The sequence below is a fragment of the Mastomys coucha genome, unplaced genomic scaffold (assembly GCF_008632895.1).
Source record: "Mastomys coucha isolate ucsf_1 unplaced genomic scaffold, UCSF_Mcou_1 pScaffold5, whole genome shotgun sequence".
NCBI lineage: Eukaryota > Metazoa > Chordata > Mammalia > Rodentia > Muridae > Mastomys > Mastomys coucha.
This window is the reverse complement of record NW_022196911.1, coordinates 74225587-74250590: the sequence shown is the minus strand read 5'-3', so window position 1 is coordinate 74250590 and position 25004 is coordinate 74225587. Positions and strand designations below refer to the sequence as shown.

General features: G+C 46.6%; 3 protein-coding genes across 4 annotated transcripts in view; 2 read left to right on the top strand and 1 right to left on the bottom strand.

The window, feature by feature from the left end:
* Positions 1 to 526: 526 nt before the first annotated feature.
* On the top strand, positions 527 to 11098 carry Tmem97 (transmembrane protein 97). Its single transcript, XM_031351535.1, has 3 exons — positions 527 to 770; positions 9007 to 9151; positions 10120 to 11098. Exons 1-3 carry the CDS (start codon positions 645 to 647, stop codon positions 10377 to 10379), a joined length of 531 nt encoding a protein of 176 aa, XP_031207395.1. The 5' UTR covers positions 527 to 644; the 3' UTR covers positions 10380 to 11098.
* Positions 11099 to 11175: 77 nt separating this feature from the next.
* On the bottom strand, positions 11176 to 16891 carry Ift20 (intraflagellar transport 20). Of its 2 annotated transcripts, XM_031351536.1 has the most exons (6): positions 16683 to 16891; positions 14477 to 14707; positions 14203 to 14331; positions 12829 to 12914; positions 11901 to 12004; positions 11176 to 11526 (listed from the first exon to the last, which is right to left on the bottom strand). In XM_031351536.1, exons 2-6 carry the CDS (start codon positions 14547 to 14549, stop codon positions 11445 to 11447), a joined length of 474 nt encoding a protein of 157 aa, XP_031207396.1. In that variant the 5' UTR covers positions 14550 to 14707; positions 16683 to 16891; the 3' UTR covers positions 11176 to 11444. The 2 variants fall into 2 exon arrangements, with proteins under 2 accessions (XP_031207396.1, XP_031207397.1); XM_031351537.1 differs by lacking the exon at positions 14477 to 14707 and having other exon boundaries at positions 11420 to 11526; positions 16683 to 16883.
* A 115-nt stretch (positions 16892 to 17006) lies between these two features.
* The window catches only part of Tnfaip1 (TNF alpha induced protein 1), a 14829-nt gene continuing 6831 nt past the window's right edge, over positions 17007 to 25004 (top strand). The window contains exons 1-2 of the mRNA XM_031351533.1: positions 17007 to 17164; positions 23475 to 23794. Of these exons, the coding sequence (XP_031207393.1) occupies positions 23590 to 23794 (205 nt within the window). The 5' untranslated portion in view covers positions 17007 to 17164; positions 23475 to 23589. The remainder of the gene's footprint in view (positions 17165 to 23474; positions 23795 to 25004) is intronic.

The following is a 25004-nucleotide window of genomic DNA, read 5'->3' as shown; positions in this document are numbered from 1 at the left end:
GCTAGGCAAGTGCTCCATATTTAGTAGTACCCAACTCTTAATCCTGCTCAGTGTCTACAAGCACACACCGAATTCCTTTCCCTTGAACCCACTTCCTGTGTCCCCTATGGTCATCGAATGGCAGCCCCCATCTTGTCCCAGATCTATCAGGGCCCATCATATAAAGTCATTATTTGTGGGCTGGGCTGTGATTTTGGAGCCAGCTGGAAAGCCCGGCTCGCAGCGCTCAGAAACCGCCACTGCGAGCTCTGGCTTCACTGGCCGCGGGCCCGACGTGGAACAGAACCCAGTGAATGAAAGACACGAGACACAGGAAACACCAGCGGACGCAGCCCCACGCTGCGCACGCGTACCCGCCGAGGTGGACGGCACGGAGCCACGCCCCCTCGCGCGGGCCTCCCAGCAGCCAATGGAAACAGCTGGTAGGCCATCACTCAAACTGTAGCCCGGGTATATGGGCGGGACCCGCTGGCCCCCGCCCACTCGCGAGCCGCTTCTGTTTCCCACCTCGACCAATAGGCACGGCCTGTGTAAGCTGGGGGCGGGACAGCGCGGCCCCTAGCGCGGGCGCGGGGCTTCTAACAACCACGTCGCAGGCTTCCAGCGCAGGCGTGGCAGTCGTGTCCCAACTGACGGGAGTTAACATGGGGGCCCAGACCGCTAGGCGCTGCGTCGAGTGGCTATTGGGCCTCTACTTCGTCTCGCATATCCCTATCACGCTGTTCATCGACCTGCAGGCGGTGCTGCCGCCCGAACTCTACCCGCAGGAGGTGAGGCTCAGGGGTCTCCACGTGGCTGTTCTGATTTCTGTTGGCTCCGTGCCTGACTTCGGCCCCAGCCGGCTGTCCCAAGCCGTTGACCCCCTGCTTTGTTCTTTTCTGAGCGGATCTGAGGGTGCAGCCCAATGGTAGGGCGCATGCCTACGAGGTCCTGGGTTCGAGCCCTGTGAACCCTCCAAACTTTCGCAAACCCTTTGCCTGGATGTGTTTCGCTCCCATGGTTCCACATACGGCAGGTGGCTGAGGGAAGTTCCCTGGGTGAACCAGTGTCTGTCACTTGTTGTGTTTGAATGGGCTCTAAAAGTCCAATGTAGTCCGGGGCGGGGGCAGGAGTGGGGGAGCCCGTGTAGAAGAAAATGACTGAAGGGGTTTAGCCCTTGGTTAGTGCTGCGTGGCATTCATACACCTCCTTCTGGGCCTGGATCTAGCTTGGGGAGCAGTTGAGGAAATGCCGGTTTTTCAAGTCAGTTGTTTGAATTGTTTGAAGATGAGCTACTGTTCCCTGCGCAGTGGAGAACATTCTTTGACCCAAACTTAAGGGACCGCCCCACTTCATCTAGATCTGTAAACTTCCATAGAATTTCTGCATGCTTCTCCAATCTACTGACCGACTTATCCACCTAAAGATTCGCTTTTACCTCTGAAATGCTCTTTAAATGTTACTTCTTTGCAGGGCAGTTCTTAGTCTTAAATCTGTAAATTCTCTATGGTGTCTGCAAAATGGCATGTGCTTTGTGTCCTCTGAGAGGACATGACACTGGAAGTGTCACCTACTCAACAGAGTTAGGAGTGACACCATCAGCAATGTCACCCCCCACTCCCTTAAGTCTCTTTTTGGTTTGTTTGTGAACCACATAATTGGGAAGACCTTTGATCTACGAGGGAAACTCGTAGGTAGTATGTGGCAAGAGCACCGGTCTGTGGAGCTGCTTTCCCAAGAACTGGCTGCCTATCTAGGCATATTGAGGGCCCTATGGATCCTGCTTCCCCCCCCCCCCCTTAAAATAGTAATAGTTCATTTTAGTACATTGCAAGAGGACCTCAGGCCAGGCCATAACCAACATACCACTTGTATGTAGCCACAGCTTTAGATTGTAAACTCAAGAGATTGTAGGATTAAGGCTGTGGCTCCTTGGTAAAAAACATTTGCCAGCATGCATGAGGCCCTGGATTCAAATCCCAGCCCCTAAACAGTGTGTGTGTGTGTATCCAGTTGTGTTTCACTTCTCTAAAACAAATGCAGTGGCTTACTTTACCCCAGCCTTTTCTTAGGCTGCTTGGAGGTTAGAAATTTAGAATGGGAGGTCTCAGGCTCAAAGGTAGACTGTGCTCCTTACCTCTTCCAGTTTTGTAGTGGCCACCAGTGTTCGGTGGCTGGGTTTGCAGAGCTGTTGATCACACTCCAGACCACAAGCTCGCTGTGCCCACAGTCTACCCGCTGACCTGCATGTCTTGGTCTTTTGTTGGTTGTGGCTCTTTCACTGCAGTCTCTGCAGGTCATCCATCTTATTGCGACTTCATCTGTATTCACTTGTAACTCATTAGGCCCATAATGTAACCCAGGAAAACTTCCCTTTGGAACACCCTTCTGCACATCTGTGGTCCTGTTGGACATGGATTAGGACATATCTTTGAGCGCTGTCAGTCTGCTGTCACAGAAGGGTCTGAAAACTACAAAGAGCCATCAAAACTCTGCACTAGCTGTAGCGGTGAAGGAGAGTCACCATTTCTTTGGGGCTTGGTAGCAGTGGAGATAAACCCAGGGCTTTGCATACTGAACTATCCTCAGCCCTTGTTTTTCCTTTGGTATTGTTTTTGGGTTTTGTTTTGTTGTTTGGTTGGGTTTTGTTTTGTTTTTTGTTTAAAAAATGAATTCACCTCCAATTCAGGCAGTGGTGGTGCACACCTTTAATCCCAGCACTTGGGAGGCAGAGGCAGGCAGATTTCTGAGTTCAAGGCCAGCCTGGTCTACAGAGTGAGTTCCAGGACAGCCAGGGCTACACAGAGAAACCCTGTCTCAAAAAAAAAAAAAAAAATTGAATTCACCAATTGAGCTGTATTGGATTTACAGGCATCACCTAGCTTGAGTGACAGCTTTTTTGAAGTAGGGCCTCAGTGCTTTGAAAAGCCTGACTCTGCTTTCTTGGCAATTTCTGGTTTACCTTATGACTGCTCGAACCCATCCTTGCTCACCACTCCTGGAACAACTGAATGTGACCAGCATCATATAGGCCACCACTTAAACATTTTTACTTGTTTTTCAAGATAGTGTCTGTGTAGCTCCAGGTGTCCTGTAACCCAGTATCTAGACCTGGTGGGTTTCAAAACTCAGAATTCTCCTGCCTTTACCTTCTGAATACTTAAAGCTCATTTCACCATGCCCAATCTCTATTTGATCTGATGGATTTTTTTTAATGTTTTTTAAATTTATTTATTATTATAAATGAGTACACTGTAGCTGTCTTCAGACGCACCAGAAGGAGGTATCAGATTTCATTATGGGTGATTGTGAGCCACCATGTGGTTGCTGGATTTGAACTTGCGACCTTTGGAAGAACAGTTGGTGCTCTTACCCCACTGAGTCATCTCACCAGCCCCGATCTGATGGATTTTTATTAAGCTTCCTGTTAAGTCACTTTTATTCTCACTGTAGTAATTGTCACCTCAGAGTAAACGTTTACTGCCTCTATCTGTTAGCCTAGGCCTAGTCTTGGAAGCTTCTGGCCTCTGTACAGTCTTATCTAGGCCTCTGAAACTTGCTGCTGAATAAGCTCACCCTTCCTAGTTCTTTCTGATTTCTGGTTGGCTTCTAGTTTGTTCTCTCTGCAGCCAGTCTCTCCCTGTAAAACTGCCTTTCTCCTTCCTCTTTTCTCTCTCTGCTCTATCTCAAGCAGCTTCCCTTTCGTCCCCATGTGAGTTGAGCACATCCTATTCTGTCAAATCTTTCTCTGATTCATCACTTTGTCTGCCACTCAATTAGATATCACTTTCTTCTACAAACTAAACTTACCTTAATTGTTTGGGTGAGTTCTAAGGGTGTCTGTATTCCAGCCAGGGGGATTAAAGTTGTGTGCTAAGTGCTGACCTACCACAACTAGAAACAGTATTTTCAGTAAATAATACAACCTGGGGGATCACAGTGTGATCAAATATCCTACAACAGCTTCCAGATTAGGGATGTAGCATTAGTCACATGTCTCATGCACATGGTGCTAGGTTTCATGGCTAGCTCTTTACCTTTGTCTTCTTTTGCCTTTTGATTTAATTGTTTTTTTTTAATTAATTAATTTATTTATTTAATGTAAGTATACTGTAGCTGTCTTCAGACTCTCCAGAAGAGGGCGCCAGATCTTGTTACAGATGGTTGTGAGCCACCATGTGGTTGCTGGGATTTGAACTCTGGACCTTCAGAAGAGCAGTCAGTGCTCTTAACCGCTGAGCCATCTCTCCAGCCCCCCTCTTTTGCCTTTTGAAATGTTATTACTGTGTGTGGGAGTACATGCTGCATGCATGTATGGAAGTCACAAGACAATTTGTGGGTCAGTTCTTCTCTTCTTCCACCTTTGTAGGAGTTTTGGACATTGAACTCCAGTTAACAGGTTTGTGTACCAAGCACTTTACCCTCAGAAACATCTTGCTGGCCCTGCCTTTTTAATGTACTGGCTCAAAACTGTGCATCTCTACTGTTGACTACCAAAAGCATAATTCTGTAGCACCCTGCCTTGAAGGTCTTCCCTGTTCTCCTCTTGTTGCTTTTGGTGAGGGAGTGATGATTTTGTTGCTTTTCCACGAAGAAAATAATAGTCTATGACTTGAGTCAGTCTCAGGTTGCCCTTTTTTTTTTGGTTTTTGGAGACAGGGTTTCTCTATATAGGTCTGGCTGTCCTGGAACTCACTCTGTAGACCAGGCTGGCCTCGAACTCAGAAATCCACCTGCCTCTGCCTCCCAAGTGCTAGGATTAAAGGCGTGCGCCACCACCGCCCGGCTCAGATTGTCTTGAATGATACCTGAGATTAGAACTGCAAGACCATCTCTAAAATTAGCAAAGCTGAAATTTACACCCTCCCCCAAAGAACAATAAATAACTAAAACTTACTATCTATAGAGTTTTCCCCTAAAAATGAAGGCCTCAGTAATTGGGCTGAATTTTGCAAGCTAATATTTTTTTTTCTGTTGTTTCAATCAAATCACAAGAGCTAAAAACCATTATGAGACAGTTAAAAGACTTGAGTTTGGGTTTAAACAGAAAGGAAAGATTTTGTAGTGTCTCTTGCAGCTGAGTGAACCCATTCTGTTAAAATAAGAAAAGGATGTGGGTCTGCAGAATTGTAGCCCATGAGTTGAGAGAGATGATGTGTTCTGGGTAGGAGTGTTGTGTAAAAGGGGAGTTTTTTCTTTTAAAAAGAAAAAACTTAAAAAGAAACTTTTAAAAATAAAAGTTTCATCATTTGGGCTTAAATGATGATGATGAGCAGTTGCATGCTTACATGTGGTAGTGTTAAATTGGAGCATCTTCAGGTCTGGACAAGTAAGCCTCCTTCATTGTCACGGACTGGGGTTTCTTACGGGGTCCCTTGTTCCGAGGGACGATGGGTTCTGGCCAGGTGTGCACGGGATTCGGCTTTGACAAACAGACTCAACACGAGTGGTGTAAGGTCTGAGTATATTTCTCAAAAATGACATGAGGCTTTTACAATCATTGCAAAAGAGAAATAAAAAATCTGGCAGCTCAGTAGCTGAGGTACACCTCTGAGGCCATCTAAAACACATTAGGTCTAAAACAGCAGCCATCTCTTCTGGACTGGTGCAGCACCCCCGGGCTCTGGCCACATGGGCCTGGCCAGAGTCCAGGGGGCTGCAGGTGCACCAGTCAGGAGAATAGAAGCTCGAATCTCAAGTGCTCAATGCTGAATGCTCGAATCTCGAATGCTCACTCTCTCAACTGGTGCTGTACACCCCCCCCCCCCCGGGCCCATGTCTACCTAAGTTCTAGTTTTAGTCCGAGTGCTAGCGAGTCTGAATGCTGAATTCCGACTCCTGAATGCTGACTGCTCTATGCTGTCTCTCTTTCTGTAAGCTTTAATGCCCTACCCACAATGTTGGAGGCAATTTTTAGTTAGAATGGCTTAACAATCCAAGCCAGGGTTTGACTAGGACGTTGGAACATTGGTGAAGGTCAGAGAGCAATGTCCGAATTTTCTCTTACTAGCTGTTAAGAAATGATATCTTGGTGGGCCCCTAGCACACAAGTACGAGGACATATCTGGGCTACCTCTGAGTTTGGGGTGCCAGGCAACAATGCGGAGGCAGGAGACTGACTTTCCTTGAAGTTTACGCCTCAAATACCGCCGTCACACAAAGTGTGCATGGCACTTCATCTGTGCTAGGTGCTGGTCTACAGGCCACTGTGTATGGTGCTGTTACGGATCTTGCTTAGAGCCAGGCCTTGGCCTCTAACTCCTGAAGTCCTTCCACCCCGCTGTCCAGGCTGTTGTGGCAGTAGATACGTGGTAGACCCCTATGGGCTCCAACTGATTGAGAGTGGGCTGTCAGCTTTGCTGATCTTATGCTGCAGCCTTTCAGCACATGTCTGTGCAGACCTTAGACATTGTTTACAGTGACATTCAGATGCTTCACTCTGAAGTGGACCTTCCCAAGCTGCCATTGTAAAGTGAAGCTGTGGTGATGTACAGCTCTACTCCCTGCACCCTGGGAAGTGGCCAGTCTCAGCTAAAGAGACCTGTTCTCAAAAAACAAAATGTAGGGGCTGGCAAGATGGCTCAGCAGGTAAGAGCACTGACTACTCTTCCAAAGGTCCTGAGTTAAAATCCCAGCAACCACATGGTGGCTCACAACCATCCGTAATGAGATCTGACGCCCTCTTCTGGTGCATCTGAAGACAGCTACAGTGTACTTATGTATAATAATAAATAAATCTTTGGGCTGGAGCGAGCAGGGACTGAGTGAGCGGGGTTGACCTGAGGGAGCAGAGGTCCTAGAAATTCAATTCCCAACAATCACAAGGCTCAACCATCTGTTCAGCTACAGTGTACCCATATACATAAAATAAATCTTTAAAAAAAAATGCAAAGAGAAAAGATAGTCTAACCTGCTAAATTTACAGATGAGGAAGTGGAGAGGGCTGACTTAACATTTACTGTCCCAACCTTACTGCCCTGAAGAGTGTTCAGGAGGCGGGGGCGGGGGGGGGCATTGCCAAGAATCAAAGCTGTGTGCTGATGCCTATGACCCCCACAGCATCTGGATGCTTCAAAGCCCACGTGGTAACAAGAGCTTAAATGGCCAGCCTGTCTTTGCTATTACATTTGTTTTTGAGATGGGTCTCCTGTATCTCAGACCTAGCCTCCAACTAGGCTTGCCTTGAACTCCTGATCCTCCTGTTCCATCTTCCAAGTGCTGGGATTACTGTGTGCCACCACAGCTAACAGCCTTTATCTTTTGATTAAAAATTAACACCAAAAATATCTCTAGATTTTCCATTGTAATATAAACACACGGTAGCTGCCTTTATCCACCATATCCCAATCTTAGTTGGCTTTGAAGGTGTAAGGCTGCCACCTCCAGGCTATTTTTGTAATGTTAATCTGTTTGGTTTTTGAGACAAGATTTCATTGGGCTGGCAAGATTGGCTCAGCGGGTAAGAGCACTGACTGCTTTTCTGAAGGTCCTGAGTTCGGATCCCAGCAACCACATGGTGGCTCACAACCACCCGTAATGAGATCAGACGCCCTTTTCTGGTGCATCTGAAGACAGCTACAGTGAATTACACCGGAGGGAGCAGGGCCGGCAGAGGTCCTGAGTTCAATTCCCAGCAGCCACATACATGATGGCTCACGGCCATCTGTACAGCTACAGTGTACTCATACTCTGTAAATCTTTAAAAAAAAAAAAAAGATTTCATGTAGCCCAGTTTAGCCTTAGACCATGTAACTGAGGATGGCCTGGATTCAGGATGCAAAACAAAGTTCGACAGGCCCTAGCTTCTGGCTCCCGCAAAGCAGTTTGGGCAGCTGCAGTCTCGCCTGTAAGCACCTTAGCCTGTACCTGCAGCCTTTGATTGACTGATGGCAAGGGTGAGGCTGGAGCTAGAGCCGGACTGCTAACTCAGCCCTGCAAACCTAGATGTACTGTACTTGTTCTTCCACAAATACCCAGCTGCTCTTTTAAAAGATAAATGAAAATAAACTTATTTGTAACATTAGGATTCAAATGTCCATAATGTCTCCAGAGGTTAGATTTACTTCCTTCTGCCCTCCCTCCAAGAAAATTCAACTGGTTTCTGCATTTGAAGTATCTAGCTTTTGGATTTGGATATATATTTGTGAAAGGGAAAATGTCAGGATAGGTTTTTTGTTTTCTTACCAAAAATTGGTAGAGGAATAGACATGCCTCGGTTTGTGCTATCACAGAATTAGGAACAAATGTACAGTTGCACTAAGATGGGACTGGAAAGGAAAATTTACTGTGCAGAGAAGGTAACATTTGAATTATGGCTAGTAAGTTTTTATTAGTGACCATCTAAGCCCCTGGTTCTCAACCTGTGGTGGTAACCCTTTTAGAGGTCTAATGAGTCTCTCACAGGGGTTACCTAAGACAATGGGAAAACATACTTATATTACAATTCATAACAGTAGCAAAATTACAGTTATGAAGTAGCAACAAAAGTACTTTTATGGTTGGAGGTCACAAACACCGTGAGGAACTGTAGTAAAAGGGGAGCCAGTGGGTCTGGTGAGATGGCTCAGCAGGTAAGAGCACTGACTGCTCTTCTGAAGGTCCTGAGTTCAAATTCCAGCAACCACATGGTGGCTCATAACCACCCGTAGTGAGATCTGACGCCCTCTTCTGGTGCATCTGAAGTGTACTTATTTATAATATATATAAAAAAAAAGCCAGGCAGTGGTGGCGCACGCCTTTAATCCCAGCACTTGGGAGGCAGAGGATTTCTGAGTTCGAGGCCAGCCTGGTCTCCAGAGTGAGTTCCAGGACAGCCAGAGCTACACAGAGAAACCCTGTCTCGAAAAACCAAAACAAAAAAACAAAAAAAAGAGGGGGAGCCAGTGCTGCAGATGCAAGAGCCAGCAGAGCATGTGACTGCTGCCACCAGGACTGCACAAGAACTCTTAGTCAAGGACATTGGTGCACTGGAGCCACTGAGCAGTGTAGGCCACAAGGCCGTACTCACTGTGACCCTGTCTCTTTCAGTTCAGCAACCTGTTGCGATGGTACTCTAAGGAGTTCAAAGACCCTCTGATGCAGGAACCCCCAGTGTGGTTCAAGTCCTTCCTGCTTTGTGAGCTTGTGTTCCAGCTGCCTTTCTTTCCCATCGCAGCATATGCCTTCTTCAAAGGTTGGTACAATGTGCGAAATCCTAGTGTTGCTCAGAAATCTCTTAGAGTGAACCCCTGTAGCTTGAAGGATCTAGTATCCTCCAGCATATATGTCACCAGGGAACATCAAACAAGGGTCAGCTGATATCCTAAGGTGGGCTGTCTCAGTTATCTAAAAGTCCCTCCTATAAAACCTGAGGCCAAGGACAGACTTGTTCTCTTTTATTAAACACTACTCACAAATATATTTTCTTTTATCCTTGGCCTTCTTTACTTTCCACCTAGATTAGTACATTGCCTCATGAGCAGGAAGTATCAAGTTAATCCCTGAAGAGCTTAACTTCTCATTTAAAAATTATTCCTGGGGCTGGAGAGATGGCTCAGCAATTAAAAACACTGGCTGCTCTTGTATGTTGGTTGTGAGCCTAGCCTTTAATAGCTGAGCCACCTTCCCAACTCTACTAACTGCTTTTCTAAAAGACCTCAGTTTGGTTTCCAGCACCCACGTGGCAGCCTATAACCATTCTAGAACTCCAGTTCCAGGAGATCCAACACCCTCTTCTGGCCTCAGGACTAAATACATGCAGGCAAAACTCAAACAAACAAACAAAAAAAAAATATATGCCTACTTGTCATCATGTAATTATGAAGTAGCCATGCCCGTCCTTGGAAACTAAGCTCATGGAGTGGAAAAGCCTCTTTCTCACTGGGGTTCTGCATGTGAATCACTTTCTGGGGCTGGGCTCCCTTCCCCCTGGGTTTTAGATCAGACTGGCTGAACTGTTTGCTGCTTCTGTTTACCGAGCTAGATGCCAACCCTTATCCTCCCTGAACTGGATAGGTCCTGTAAGCTGACCTGTTGAGCAGCGCTACACCTGATGTTCACCATGGAACTGAGGGGGCAGACAAGCAGGGTTGATGAGGCAGAGCATGTCCCCCTTGGAGTCACCTCTTAACCTAATTACCTTTTTCTCTTCCTCTGCTTCAGGAAGCTGCCGGTGGATCCGAATCCCTGCAATTATCTATGCAGTTCACACCATAACAACTTTAATTCCAATCCTCTATACATTTCTGTTTGAGGATTTCTCTAAAGCTGTTGCTTTCAAGGGACAAAGACCTGAGAATTTCCGTGAACGGCTGACCCTCATGGGTGTCTATGCCCCCTATTTAATAATCCCCCTTATACTCCTCCTGTTCATGCTTCGGAACCCTTACTACAAGTATGAGGAGAAAAGAAAGAAAAAATAAGGGACAGCCACTAGCCTGGTGGGGAAGATCCCACAGCACAGTTGCCTTTTGGACAAAACAAGAAACTGCTCTGAACCCATTTCAGCAGCATTTGAAACATCAACAGTAGTGCATACGAACAAGATAGTGGCAAGAGACGTGCCAAACCTTTACCTTCCAAAGGCTGAACAGGCCATCAGCAGGGGTGTGACCAAGTTACAGCAAAATGGTACTAAAGCACTGCTAAAAAGGACAGATGGGAAGCTGGCTAGCTCCTGACCAAGTCCTCAACTCAACCTTGAGTCAACAAATGAGCAGTATTTTGTCTCTCTAGCACCTTTTAACATGGTTTCCTGCCCACACCTTCATATTATAGCCTTACATGAGTCCAAGCCAGAAATGGGTTACAGTGGAAGGAAGGTACCTCCATTTCTATATTTCTGTCTTGAACAGATGGTGGTCTGGGTTATTCTGGTGCTGGTTCCATGAACTGCTCTCATATGTCCCATTCCGGCATCTCACACCACTGGGCTCCCTAGTACATAGATTTCTCGTTCCTAGTCTATCCAGAGTGAGGGTAACTGGACTGTCCAGTGAGTGGCTGCTGTTTGCTCCACTGGCTCTCCTTACAGAAACAGACCGCTGGGTGCTAGGCAGTGCTGGTTCTGCTCATAAGCCATATTGCTGTGGTCATTACTGTCTGACTTATGTATCTGGTCCAAATAAAGGTAGCTGCTGCTCACTGCCTGGTTTGTTGTGTGGATTGGGGGAGGGGCTGGAAATAATGCACACCATAGCACCACAGAAGAAACACCAGCCATTTGCAGATGGTATTTATTGCTTTTTTTTGAGAGTTTTGTGAATTTACCAAAAAAAAAAAAAAAGTTTACAGACACTGAGTGTGTGCTGAGTGGTCAAGAGATGAGGCCCTGTACTGCCTGGCCACTAGCAGTGGCTGTGCACTGTTTACCAGCTGCCCCCTTAACACACTGCATGACGTATGTCAGTCAAATCACTGGAAGGGTACACAGGTTTTTGGTTGGGGTGCTTTTTTTGCCTTCCTGCTATAAAACTGAAAATTTCAGTTCATTTCTGAAAAATAAATTGGTCAATAAATTCATTTTGTTCTGCTTCTACTTTACACAAAGCTTCATATTCAACCCGATACCTGAAAAACAAAATTGTTAGAAGCCCTGAAAAGAATGAAAAACAAAATTCTTTGAGAATATAGAGCTTTAAACAGCTGCAAGAAACCGTGAGTTGAGAAGGCAGGGCCAGAGTGTCAAATAAGCAAAGCCCTATTTAGGGCCACCTAGGAGGAACCTCTGTCCCTAGGGAAGGCATGGGAGGTGGCTTCAGTCCTTGTTATAAGAACCAATGCTCACACTACAGGAGGCCATTTGGAATTAACCAAGTCCCCACTTTCCCATCAAATTTTAAAGTCTTCAGGACACCCAGTGAGATGCTCTACCTTGGAAATGGTGAGGAAAGCCCAACTGGCAGAGAAGGGAAAAGGAGACCGCAGTGAACATGACTGCTTACCTTTCTAGCTGCATCTTCTTTTCTGCTATCAGCGCCTGCAGTTGTTGCTGTTGGGCTTCTCTCTGCTTCGCTATGGATTTCAGCAAGTTTCGAGCACCAATGGCCTAAGAAACATTACCAAAGAAGGTGTGGTTTTAAACTCACCTAAGTCCTCCAAGAGAGAAAGGACATGGTTTTAATTGTTAGTCATGACTATTAACCTACCGATCCCAAAGTACCTGGTGCGAAACGGCACGAGCAGTCCGGCCTGCAAGTGTATGCAGTGGCCTATTGGGAGGCATCATTTAGTCTTGGGCCTTTTACCAAGTCATCTGTACCAGGCAATCTTTTGTGTCTTCATTTTTAAAAGGAGGGTAAAAACACCCACCAGTGTTACCATGAAGATCAAAGGGTGCAATGGCAAGCATGTACTGGTGGGGCTGGAAAGATGGCTCAGTGGTTAAGAGCACTTCTTGCTCTTGCAGAGGAACCAGGTTCAGTTCTGCAAGCACCTACATGGCAGTTTACAACTCTTAACTTTGTTCCAGGGGATCCAATGCCCTCTTCTGACCTCCAAGGACACAAGGTGGTACACATGCATACATGAATCTAAAACAAAAACTGGCGACTAAAGAGATGGCTCAGTCATTAAAGTAGTATATTTCCAGAGGACCTGGGTTCAATTCCCAACACTCACATGGCAGCTCACAACCTAACATTTCTAATTCTAGTTTCAGGATTTAACACCTTCTGGCCTTTAGATGCTGATGCACGCATTATGTGCATAAACATTCATTCACACTGAAATAAAGTCTTAAAAGGATACTGGCATATAAGCTCACCACATTAACTTGGCCGGCACCTCTTATTAAATGCCTGTTTTTAAAAGATGAGCCCACCATCCATATAATAAGCAGGGTTTCTGGCCAGGACCAACTGCTGATCTTACCTTCATCTTCTCGTTCTCTGCTTCTTTGGCAAGCTGATCAACAAGCTCAATTAGACCACCAACAATTTTCTGAAACTGGCCAATTTCTTTGAGGAAAAGAACAAAACATTCTTGTTAGCATCCCTTGGAAGTAGGGAGGGTGGACCTAACTGCCCCTTGTAAATTGTGCTTCAGCAGTCTGATGCCCACTAACCTGAGCCTCCCACCATTTGATCTATGGCAGGAGAGGTGCCAGGACTAGTCTTTGAACATAGACTGCAGTGTGGACCCAACTCTACCTTTCTGAGAAAGGACTTTCAGAACACAAGTGCAGACTCTAGACTAGCCAGACTCAACACTGAGTTTCAGTAAAAGGTGGTATGAGAATTCACACCTGTAACCATGTCATTTAGGTGCCCCATTTCCCATTTGCTTTTCCAATGCTCTTGGTATGCTGGAACTCCATTTTATTTTATGAAAATAAGTCCAGAGAAGGCCACAGCATGCAGCAACTACTAAACTGGGAACAGACACTAAGCAACCTGTCATGAAACCATAGCCCAGAAATCTCTTACTTCAGCTGAGTGTATGACACTGGCCTGGAATCCCAGCAATAGGAGGCTAAGTTAGGAGAATCATGAGTGTGAGGCCAACATACAACATACACATTGAGGCCTTGTCTCGAAAAAAGAAAGAAAATTCCCTTGCTCTAGCTCCATCTGGCTATTCCCACTGGTACTGGGCTGGCTTAGCCACTAGGAAAGAAGGCTTCTTGGAGATCAGTAGCCCAGAGGTCAGCACTGCTGAGCTGCTCCTAGAGACCTAAGTCACCACCTCTAACTCTAAACAACACATCCTGCCACCAAGAAGTAACGTCACAGTATATAATTTCATTTCCCACCTCCAAGTCATAATTCTTTTTTTCTTTTTCTTTTTTCTTTTTTCTTTTGGGGAGGGTATTCAAGACAGGGTTTCTCTGTATAGCCCCGGTTATTCTGGAACTCACTCTGTAGACCAGGCTGCCCTTGAACTCAGAAATCCACCTGCCTCTGCCTCCCAAGTGCTGGGATTAAAGGCATGCGCCACCACTGCCTGGCCAAGTCATAGTTCTTTAACATGAATTTTAAGGTTGCTAAAAGAAAAAAAACATCCCAGCACATCTAAAAATACCTCCCTCCTCCCTGAGTCCAAACCCATTGCTTGGCACTAAATGTGGGACTCCAAGGCAGTGTAAGAGGGCAAGCAAGAGAAGGTTGGGGACACAGGAATCCAGAGACCAGGCTTAATCCAAGGAGCAAGCAACTTCATTCCGGCAGACCCAAGAGCAATAGTCAAGGTCAAATAATGAAACTGCTCAAAGCAGAATGACACCGAGTATCCAAATGATATACTCACTGTCCACAAAATCCTTGCACTCTTCCTTGAGCTCTATGGTCTGCTGGGTAACCTCTGGGTCCAACACCCGAAGCTTGTTCAGCTCATCAAAGTGCAGCCCTGCCTCGCCCAAGATGTCCTTGGCCATCACTGCAGAGAAACCAGCCCCAACCTGAATTTCATCCCAGACACCGAGATGATCCAGGCTCCACCCCAGCCCACGCCAATCCCCAGATATCAACGTCAAGCCCTCCTCATACTCCCCATCCTCTCTGCCCCCATCTCTCAGCCTCACCTGCTTCCCTTCCAGGCTCCCTAGAGAAGGTCTGCTTTGAAGGGGTGATAGTGGCAATCAGGAGGTATGTCATAGGAGCAAGGGTCAGGAAAGAGCAAAGTCCAGTTGCTTGTCACAGGCATCGTTCATTCAACATACATTTCTTGAGTGCCTACTACATGCCGACATTGCTAGATGCTGGGCGTAAAGATGAATGCAACATGGTGCCTGCTCTGGAGCAGCACAGCTTAGCTGGAGGAAAACAGACACATGAACCTGAAGGACTATATTGCATTACGTGATTTTACAGAAATATCACTAAGCAAGGAGAAAAGACAATTGCAGTTTACTATGGTGCATCTGGCCTAAGCTGCGAGCCATAGCACAGTCATAAATCCCTGTTTAAGTTCCCCAAAAGGCTTTCAAATGCATGCCCTGAAATGATAGAAAAAGCAAAACAAAACCAAAAAGAAAAAAAACAAAACTGGATGAATTTAAAAATTTGAGTTAAAAGCTAGGAATGGTCACTCTAATCCTAGCAACTCGCTGTGTCAGAGGAAGACTGACACACATTTAGCCCAACTGGGCTGCATACTGAGTTCCAGGCTAGCCTGTGCTACAGGAGACCTTATCTCAAAAAAAAAAAAAAAAGTCTTCCTGTGTTGTTCTATTTGGACAGTGTGAATATTTAAGAGATACCAGAGCCGGCCAGTGGTGGCACACACCTTTAATCCCAGCACCTGGGAGGCAGAGGCAGGCGGATTTCTGAGTTCAAGGGCAGCCTGGTCTACAGAGTGAGTTCCAGGACAGCCAGGGCTATATACAGGGCTATATATGTCTCGAAAAACCAAAAAAAAAAAAAAAGAGAGATACCAGAGACTGAACCAGGTACTATGGAATGGAATAGTTCATATGAGAGTGCAAACACTTGTTTGAACTTCTACCATCTTCTGAATTAGCATACACTTAAAAAAAAAAAAAACTGTTGAATCCCAGCTCCAAGGACAGAGTGAACACAGTGCCTCCAGACAGACAGTAAGCAAATAAACACAAACTGTAATCAGAATATGAGCAAGGAGGACATAACTCAAGTGGGCAGAGAGGTCAACAACAAAAAAGCCTTCAGGAAAAACAATCTGAAACCTAAACATGCCCCCCAAAAAAAACCAAAAAACAAAAAACAAAAAAATTCTACGAGAAGGGAGAGGGACGGTCTGAGCACAGGAAGCATATGGGAGCATCCTGAGGCAGAAGAATTTGACACAAAGGGTCCTGGGATCAAAAGAGCAAGAGGGAGCAATGTGGCTAGGTTGGCAGCTGGCAATAGCTGGATGATTAAATGCTTCGATGCCCAGGAATGAACTTGGGTTTTTTCTAATGGTAACAGCTAGCAGTGTCTTTCAGCAGTGTTTATCGATCAGACTTGGAAAGATCACTGCCTTGATCAAATGGAGGGAACTGGGAAAAGCAGCACAGAGGAGTACCTTCCAGGTTTCTCACTGTGAGCCTAGCATCTCTAAGCAGGCTGCCTGCAGGTAAGTGGCACTCTGATAATGTCTGCGGAATGAATGAATTCATGTGGAAACAGTAGGCTGTAACAGAAGAAAAGACTTGAAGCCGAACGGGAGTTCAGAGATCAGATGATGTCTGAATTGATAGAATTTAGTAATGCTTAAGGCTAAATGCAGCATTTTGGAGAAAAGTGAAGAAAAGAGCCAAACACGATTGCCATGAATCTGGATTGGACAGAGTGTATGGCTGGAAAGGACAGTTTAAGGAGATGCGTAAGAAAGAGTTGCAGGGAAATGGTACACAGCAGACTATCAGATCCCCAGCCCACCCCTAACTCCCACCACAAATATGTTACAGGGACCTGGGATTGAGTTTCCTAGACATGAGGGTTGTGTCTGGCTCTACGCTCCCTGGCTCTCTTCTGCAGGCACTACAAATAGTTGTAGCTGTGGGGTTTGGAGAAGGCGTAGACACAGTCAGAAAAGACTGGGCAAATGGCGCGGCTGTCAGACTAAGTCATCTCCTGCAATGTCTGAACCTCGGTTCCCGGGGAGCCACGCTCTCGGGCTGAACTGAGTGTAAACCCGCTCCCTAAAAATTCCGAGGTAAGGAAACCGCCACTTTCGACCAGGGCTTGCCAATCTTCAGCTCCTGGTCACATCGGCCTCCTCCGGTCCCAAGTCCTCCAACTCCCCGACTTTAAATCACTTCCTACCTGCCGAGCCGTCTCGGCGGCGCTCTGCGGCCCGATCGACTGTCTGTAGAAGCTTCTCACCGGTAACCGCAACCGGCTGCTGCCACGGATACAAGACCTAAATGCCACACGTCACCCCCGAGACCAGAAGCGCTAGCATCCGCCCACCCCGCGGTGCTTGCTGGGAAATAGATGCTACAAGAGATAACTGCCCACTAGGCCCAGGAGCCTTTGCGCAGGGAGAGGGGTCTACGACACGGGAAGTAGATTTGTTCCCAAACCCGGAAGTAGAAGAAAGTCAAACCAGGTTTTCGACCCCACCGCTAGCTGGCGCGCTATGCATGCCGGGTCTTGTAGTCTGTTTCCCGATCTGCAGGGCTGGGCTGTAGCTCCCGGCGGGCGCAGGATGTGAGCTCACAGCCGAGATTGCAGGCAGCCGCAGGCCAGATGTGGCACGGAGTCGGCTTGCCACTTGGCTGAGAGGAGAGGCGCCCCTGCGGACGGTGAGAGCCAGACGTGCGGGTGCAGAGGGGAAGGACAGGTTCTGCCGAGTCCTGGGCAAAAGGCACGGGACGGCGTGCGGGGATGAAGTTCAGGTCTCTTCTGGGGGTGGGAGGCACCATGGATCTCTGTTTCTCAGAAGAGGAGGGGTGTGGCGGGAGAGCAGCCTACACTGCCACAAGAGACACGGGATGTTTCTCCATTTCCATAGGAGATCCTTTGGGTGAAACATAAGCGCCGCTTCCACAATTTCTGACCTTTATAGCCAAAATCAGCCTTCCCACCTTCTCGCCGTACCTCGTGTCCTTCCTTTAGGACCCCCAAGTCTTTGAACTACCGCGATCGTTTGCCCTTTGTTCTGCTTGGCTTCGCATTAGGTTCCCATAGAGACACCTGTATGTCCCCAGCCCCAGGATTACCCCTCTATCCTGTACAGGCGAAGTCCAGAGGAAAGAGCACTGAAACTATCAGTGGAAACTTCATCCTCTGAGAAATTTCTTTCTAGGGCGTCACCTGCCATTGGACTCTTGGAACTCATTGGTCTGGGTGGAATCTGGTCTGACGTCATCTAGGACTCTAAGTGGCTGCTTTGTAGGAAAAAGAATAGATTAACCATGGACTTGACTTCCTCAGTTGGCAAGCTTAGTCACTTTGAGTTTCTTTGATTTGGCAGAACGTGTTTATGTGCTTCCTTGATTCTGGGGAAATGAGGTTTGGACACAAAGTATGTGAGGAACTTGCTAAAACTTGCTGAGGGGATGATTTTTTTTTCCCCCTTTGAGGTTAGGCAGCCAGTCGCTCACCGTTCTAGCATTCTAGTGTTACTGTCAGTCTTCCTGAGTTCGTTTCATCCGCATTCCATCACTGAAGCAAATAAGAAGCCATCAAAAGGATATGCTACTTAATATAGCACCGATATACCCTTCCCCTGACAACCCCCCACCCCTGACCATTCCAGGGACATACGGAAATCTCTTCAGGGTAAGTTTTAGTTTAACGAGCTGATATATATGGAATACTTGTTTGAGGGCCAGTGTTGTGGGTTTTACCTGTAAGACATGAGGAATAACAGGAAATGACTGAGTGTTCCCCTTTGGGTTTTTTGTTGCTGTTGTTTCTGTTTCCAGCATTGCTTCTGTGGTCTGAGCCTTTGTCATCGCTTGCCTGGACCACTCCTTCCTCCGATCTTCCCATTTCCTCTCATGTACCTTTGCATTCACCCCACCCCCTACCCCCAACAGCATCAAGTTGTCCTTGGAAACTATAAATCAGATCACATCACACTCCCCTGCTAAAAGCCTTCCCAATTCCCAAAGTCTGTTGCAGTTCCCACAAACCCCAGCTCTTTCCTGTCGACTAGTACTTGCTTTCTCTGGCTTTCCATCAGACCATCTTCCCCCTTCTTCCTGTGTACTGGCCACCATGTCATTACTGTCCCCAAGACATGTTCCTTTTTAGCAATTTATGTGTGTGGTGATTTTGCCTGCATGTGTTGTCTGTGCACCATGTGTGTGGAGCCCACAGTGACCAGAAGAGGGCATCAGAACTCCTACAACTGGAGTTACAGGTGGTTGTAAGCTACCATATGAATGCTAGGAATTGAACCTAGATCCTGGAAGAGCAGCCAGTACTCCTAACTGCTGAGCCATCTCTCCAGCCCCACAAAACTTGTTTCACTCTTTAACATTTTTGTTTGTACATGGGTGTGCCTGGGCAAATATATGTGTACCATGTGTGTGCAGCAGCAGCACCCAAAGGAGGGATACAGAGCATTGTAAGCCTAATGATGTGGGTGCTGAGAACCTAATGATGTGGGTGCTGAGAACTGTATCTGGCTCTATTGCAAGAGGAGTACACAAATTTTTTTTTCCCTGAGATAGGGTTTCTCGGTGTAGCCCTGATTGTCCTGGAACTCACTCTGTAGACCAGGTTGGCCTCAAACTCAGAAATCCGTCTGCCTCTGCCTCGCAAGTGCTGGGATTAAAGGCATGTGCCACCATTGCACAGCTGATATGTTTAATTTTGTAAAGATCTGTTTGTTTGGGTTTTTTTTTTTTTTTAATGTATGTGGTGAGTGCACTGTTGCTATCTTCAGACACACCAGGAGAGGGCAGCAGATATCATTACAGATGGCTGTGAGCCACCATGTGGCTGCTGGGAATTGAACTCAGGACCTCTGGAAGAGTAGTCAGTGCTCTTAGCCACTGAGCCACCTCTCCGCCCTGTTTGTTTGTTTGTTTGTTTGTTTGTTTAAATCTTATGTGTGTGAGTATTTTGTCTACATGTTATTCTCTATGCCACATGTGCAGTCCCCATAAAAGACATACTACATCATCAGATGCCCTGTTCTCCACTGTAACTGGTGTTACAAAATGATTGTGAGCTGCTAGGTAGGTCTGGGAATCAATCGAACCCAGGTCCTGTGGGAGATCAGCTGGTGCTCAGAATGGCTGAGGCATCTCTTCAGTATGTGACTTTTTATTACTACCATATTCTCTTTTGTGTGTTTTAAAGACAGAGAGCCTCCTATCTGGACCAGGTTGGTCTCTGTCTCATTCTGTCTTCTAGGCAGGGCTTGCACTTGCAGTCTCCTGCAGTGCTTGCTGGCATTACAGAGGCGCACCACCAGGAGCCTAATAGTACCTATGATAGTTGGGATTGGTTGGCTGGTTGCTTTTCCAGGCAGAGTCACTTGTGTCCCAGGCTGGTCCTGGGCTCTTGGTAGTTGAGGAGTTCCTGGTCCTCCTGCCTCCACCAGCCTGTGTTTGGATTGCAGGCATGGACCATCACATTTAGTTTATAATCCAGAGCCTCATGCATGCTAGACAAGCATTCTACCAAATAAGGTACAACACAGTCTTCTTTCTTTTTTTTTTTTTTTTTGATTTTTCGAGACAGGGTTTCTCTGTGTAGCCCTGGCTGTCCTGGAACTCACTTTGTAGACCAGGCTGGCCTCGTACTCAGAAATATGACTGCCTCTGCCTCCCAACTGCTGAGATTAAAGGGGTGCACCACCACCACCTGGCTCTTCTTTCATTTTTTTTAACTTTGTGACGGGGTCTCTGTAGTTCCAGACTTCGTAGCCTTCCAAGTGCTGGATTATAAATGGGAGCCGCCAATCATCCTTGGCCTGCTTCGTGGTAGTTTGGATAAGCCAAAACATTACATCCAGGAGCAGCGGCACTGCCATTTAATCGCAGCACTCAGGAGGCAGAGGCAGGTGGATCTCTGTGAGTTTGAGATCAACCTAGCCTGTATATCAAGGTCTTGAACAGCCAGTGCTACATCATAGACATACATCTCAAAAATACCCCCACCACCACTATCATCATCATCATCATCCAATTATCCCTCCATGTCTATGTGGCATTGATTCTAGGTTCTTTTGCAAATACCAAAATCTGAGAATGCTCAAGTCCTTTACATTAAATGTCATATTTACATATAATCCATGCAGACCCTCCTGAATTTCTTCTATCATCTCTAGTTTATTTAATAATACTAATACTATGTAAGTGTATGAACTATGATACATAGTGCTATACAAATAGTTGTTACATATGCTGTTTAGGGGTGGTAACCGTGGTAAGTCTGTATACGTTCAGTAAAAATGCAATCTTTTGTTCATTTTTGATAGAGCTCTGTATAGGCTTACACTACCCTGCCCAGCTTTTATTTATTTATTTTTATTTTATTTTTGTATTTTTTGAGACAGGATCTCACTATGTAACTGGCTGTCCTGGAACTCCCTTTGTAGATGAGGCTGGCCTGGAACTCAGAGATCTGCCTGCCTCTGCCTCCCTGGTGCTGGGTCTAAAGGTATGCGCCATCACTCCTAACTAGGACTCAATGTTTTTTTTTTTTACATTCAGACTTCTTTCAATCTATAATCTACAGGTTTAGAATTTATAATGTAAATAGCAACAACAAAAATAAGATCTTGTGAGGGCATTGGTGGTGCACCTTTAATATCAGTACTCAGGAGGCAGGGACAGGCGGATCTTTGTTTGAGGCCAGCCTGATCTACAGACTGAGTTCCAGGACAGCCAGAGCCACACAGAGAACCCGTGTCTTGAAAAACCAAAAAAGAAAAAAAAAAAAAACTGAAAGCAAGCCAGGAAGAAGAACCAACTTTTCCTTTAGTCATTTCTCAGTTCTCTGACTGTTAGTATTTTCCTTTCTGTTTTGAGCTTACTCATTTTTAGGGTCATTATGTCTATTCTTCCCATTCTTGGTGGGAAGGAAGAAAAATGGCTTTTGAGGAAAAGCAGCAAAATAGCCATCTCTGTTCTGCCTTGAAAAATGTTGACAATTACAGGAACCTGGGGCAGGGCTGATGCCAAGAAGGGGGAAGGTCAGGAAACCCGGTGGGAGCTCAGGTAACTCCTGCCAAGCTCCCTGGTTGGCTTCCTCTACAGCTGGCCCTTCCCATGCTCTCTTAGAACCACACTCATTTTCCTTCCTGGACCCTGGCTTCCTTTGACTGATGATAACCTGAATCCTGGAGGGAGCTACTCCTGAGACAGGAAGTGCATCCTGTCCCCCTGGCTCCTGGGAAACTCCTAGGCTGGCTAGATTCCCAGTTGGTTAGTCTGGAATTCTGGGAATCTTGGAAAAACATTTTCGGGAGCCATTCTGGTAGATCCCAGGGAGATCTGTTCATCCGACTTAGCTAGTTTTAAGGGTTTTCCTTGCAGTCGGAAGCAGAGCTGATCCTGGAGGAGCTGGTGAGATGAGCACAGACTGTGCTCCCAGACCTGGCTCCTGCTACTGTGAGAACAGCGTGGGCAGCATTCTTCCTTTGCCCACTGTCCTAGTTTACCTTCTGTTGGTGTGATAAAACACTTGTGACCAAAAGTAACTTGGAGTTTATTTGGTTCTCACTTCCCAGGTCATAGTTCTTTGTTGAGGGAAATAGGGAAAAGAAACTGGTGACAGGAACCTGGGGGTAGGAACTGAAGCTGAAGCCACAGAGGGATGCTGCTTACTGGCTTGCCAGCATGCCTTCTTCTTCTTCTTTTTTTTTTTTTTTTTTTGTTTTGTTTGTTTTGTTTTCAAGACAGGGTTTTTCTGTGTAGCCCTGGCTATCCTGGAACTCACGATGGCCTCAAACTCAGAAATCCACCTGCCTCTGTCTCCCAAGTGCTGGGATTAAAGGCGTGCGCCACCATCACCTGGCACCAGCATGCCTTCTTATATTTTTGGCTGTGAGCTTATCCTTTAACGGCTGAGCCATTTCTCCATCCCCCAGCATGCCTTCTTTTTCTTTTTTTTTTTTTAAAAGATTTATTTATTTATTTATTATATGTAAGTATGCTGTAGCTGTCTTCAGACACCCCAGAAGAGGGCATCAGATCTTGTTATGGGTGGTTGTGAGCCACCATGTGGTTGCTGGGATTTGAACTCAGGACCTCCGGAAGAGCAGTCAGTGCTCTTACCCGCTGAGCCATCTCTCCAGCCCCTTCTTTTTCTTTTTTAAAGATTTATTTTAGGCCGGGCGGTGGTGGTGCACACCTTTAATCCCAGCACTTGGGAGGCAGAGGCAGGTGGATTTCTGAGTTCAAGGACAGCCTGGTCTACAGAGTGAGTTCCAGGACAGCCAGGGCTATACAGAGAAACCCTCTCTTGAACCCCCCCCAAAAAAAGATTTATTTTATATATATGAATACACTGAAGCTATCTTCAGACACACCAGAAGAGGACATTGGATCCCATTAGAGATGGTTGTAAGCCACCATGTGGTTGCTGGGAATTGAACTCAGGACCTCTGGAAGATCAGTCAGTGCTCTTAACTCCAGCCCCCAGCATGCCTTCTTATGCCACCCAGGACCACCTTCCTCGGGATGGTGCCCCCACCCCTGCTCCTCATCAATTATTAATGAAGAAAATGCTGGGCTGGGAGAGACAGCTCAGCGGTTAAGAGCACTTACTACTCTTCCAGAGGTCCCGAGTTCAAATCCCAGCAACCACATGGTGGCTCACAACCATCTATAATGAGATATGATACCCTCTTCTGGTGTGTCTGAAGACAGCTACAGTGTACTCGTAAATAATAAATAAATAAATCTTTAAAAAAGAAAAGAAAAGAAAATGCTCCCAGAGACTTGCTTCCAGGCCAGTATGATAGAGGCATTTTTTCAATCAAGGGTCTCCTCCCAGGTGACCGGTGTGTCAAGTTGACAAGAATCTAACCAGTACACTGAGGAAGGGCTTATCTAGGAAGTAAACTGTGTCAGAATTCCCACTGCTGTCCCTCCTCCCTGTGACCTCTACTCTGCTGACTTCAGTGTTCTCTCTACCTTTTGCTTACAGGCACTGAGAGTATGAGGCCCTGGCCTCTGCAGGCCACTCACTTGTGACCACTTCCACCACGGCAGAGCCTTCCAAGCCTACCTCCTGCCGTGTGGTGATCTACCTGCAGCGGGAGATGTCAGGGGACACCTGTCTGTGCCCAGCCTCGGGGGCCAAGCCCAAGATAAGTGGCTTCAAGGGAGGTGGGCTGGGCAACAAGTACGTGCAGCTCAATGTAGGAGGCTCCCTGTACTACACCACAGTGCGGGCGCTCACCCGGCATGACACTATGCTCAAGGCCATGTTCAGTGGGCGAATGGAGGTGCTGACGGACAAAGAAGGTGAGGCATTGCATCTGGGTAAGGGAGAGGAGGAAGGGGGCATCCTGAGATGACTCCGGGGCTGGGTTTGACCCCATAGATCTAGAATATATATATCTTTTCCTCTTCACTTCATACAAGCCTTACCAGAGCTTCAGAACTCCTTGAAATTGTACAGGGTGCTGTATGTTTATGTAACATACTCAGGCTGGGTGTGGTTACATCTATAACCCCAGAACTTAGAAGTGGGAACAAGAGGATCAGAAATTTGAGGCTAGCCTCCACTACATAATGAACCTGAGGCCGGCCTGGGCTATATGAAACCTTGTCTCAAAAAAAAAAGGAGGGGGGGGGCGAGGGCTGGAGAGGCTCAGCAGGTGAGAGCACTGACTGCTCTTCAGGTCCTGAGGTCAAATCCCAGCAACTACATGGTGGCTCACAACCACCCGTAATGAGATTGGATGCACTCTTCTGGTACATCTGAAGACAGCTACAGTGTACTTACATATAATAAGTAAATAAATCTTTGGGCTGGAGTGAGCTGGGTTGACCAGAAAGAGCAGAGGTCCTAGACGTCAATTCCCAACAACCAGATGAAGGCTCACAACTCTCTGTACAGCTACAGTATATACTTATATGCATATAATAAATAAATAAATCTTAAAAAAAAAAAAAGCCGGGCGGTGGTGGAACACACCTTTAATCCCAGCACTTGGGAGGCAGAGGCAGGCAGATTTCTGAGTTCTAGGCCAGCCTGGTGTACAGAGTGAGTTCCAGGACAACCAGGGCTACACAGAGGAACTCTGTCTCAAAAAAAAAAAAAAAAAAGAGAGAGAGAGAGAGAGAGAGAGAGAGAGAGAGAAAGAAAGAGAAAATCAAATAGAATCCCAGGATAATCTCACATACTTGTAATCCCAGCACTCAGGAGGTTGAGACACGGCAGTCTCAAATTTGAGGCTAACCAGAACAACTGTCTCAAAACTGACATATGTATTTATACCCACATAGGATAAGATTGTCATAAACACAGTAGAACCTGGGCAGTGGACAGAAGGTAAGCAGAGACTGCTGACCTTTCTACATCATCAGGGTGGCCAGAGTAGCCCCAACATTAGACATCCAGTCCTGCACAGAGACCTGAAGATAGCAGTTCCCGGACTCAGGATAGGGAAGAGCAGCACTGTCCCGAGACCTAGAGTCTCTGAGCCGCCCCTGCCTGGGCTCTGGACTC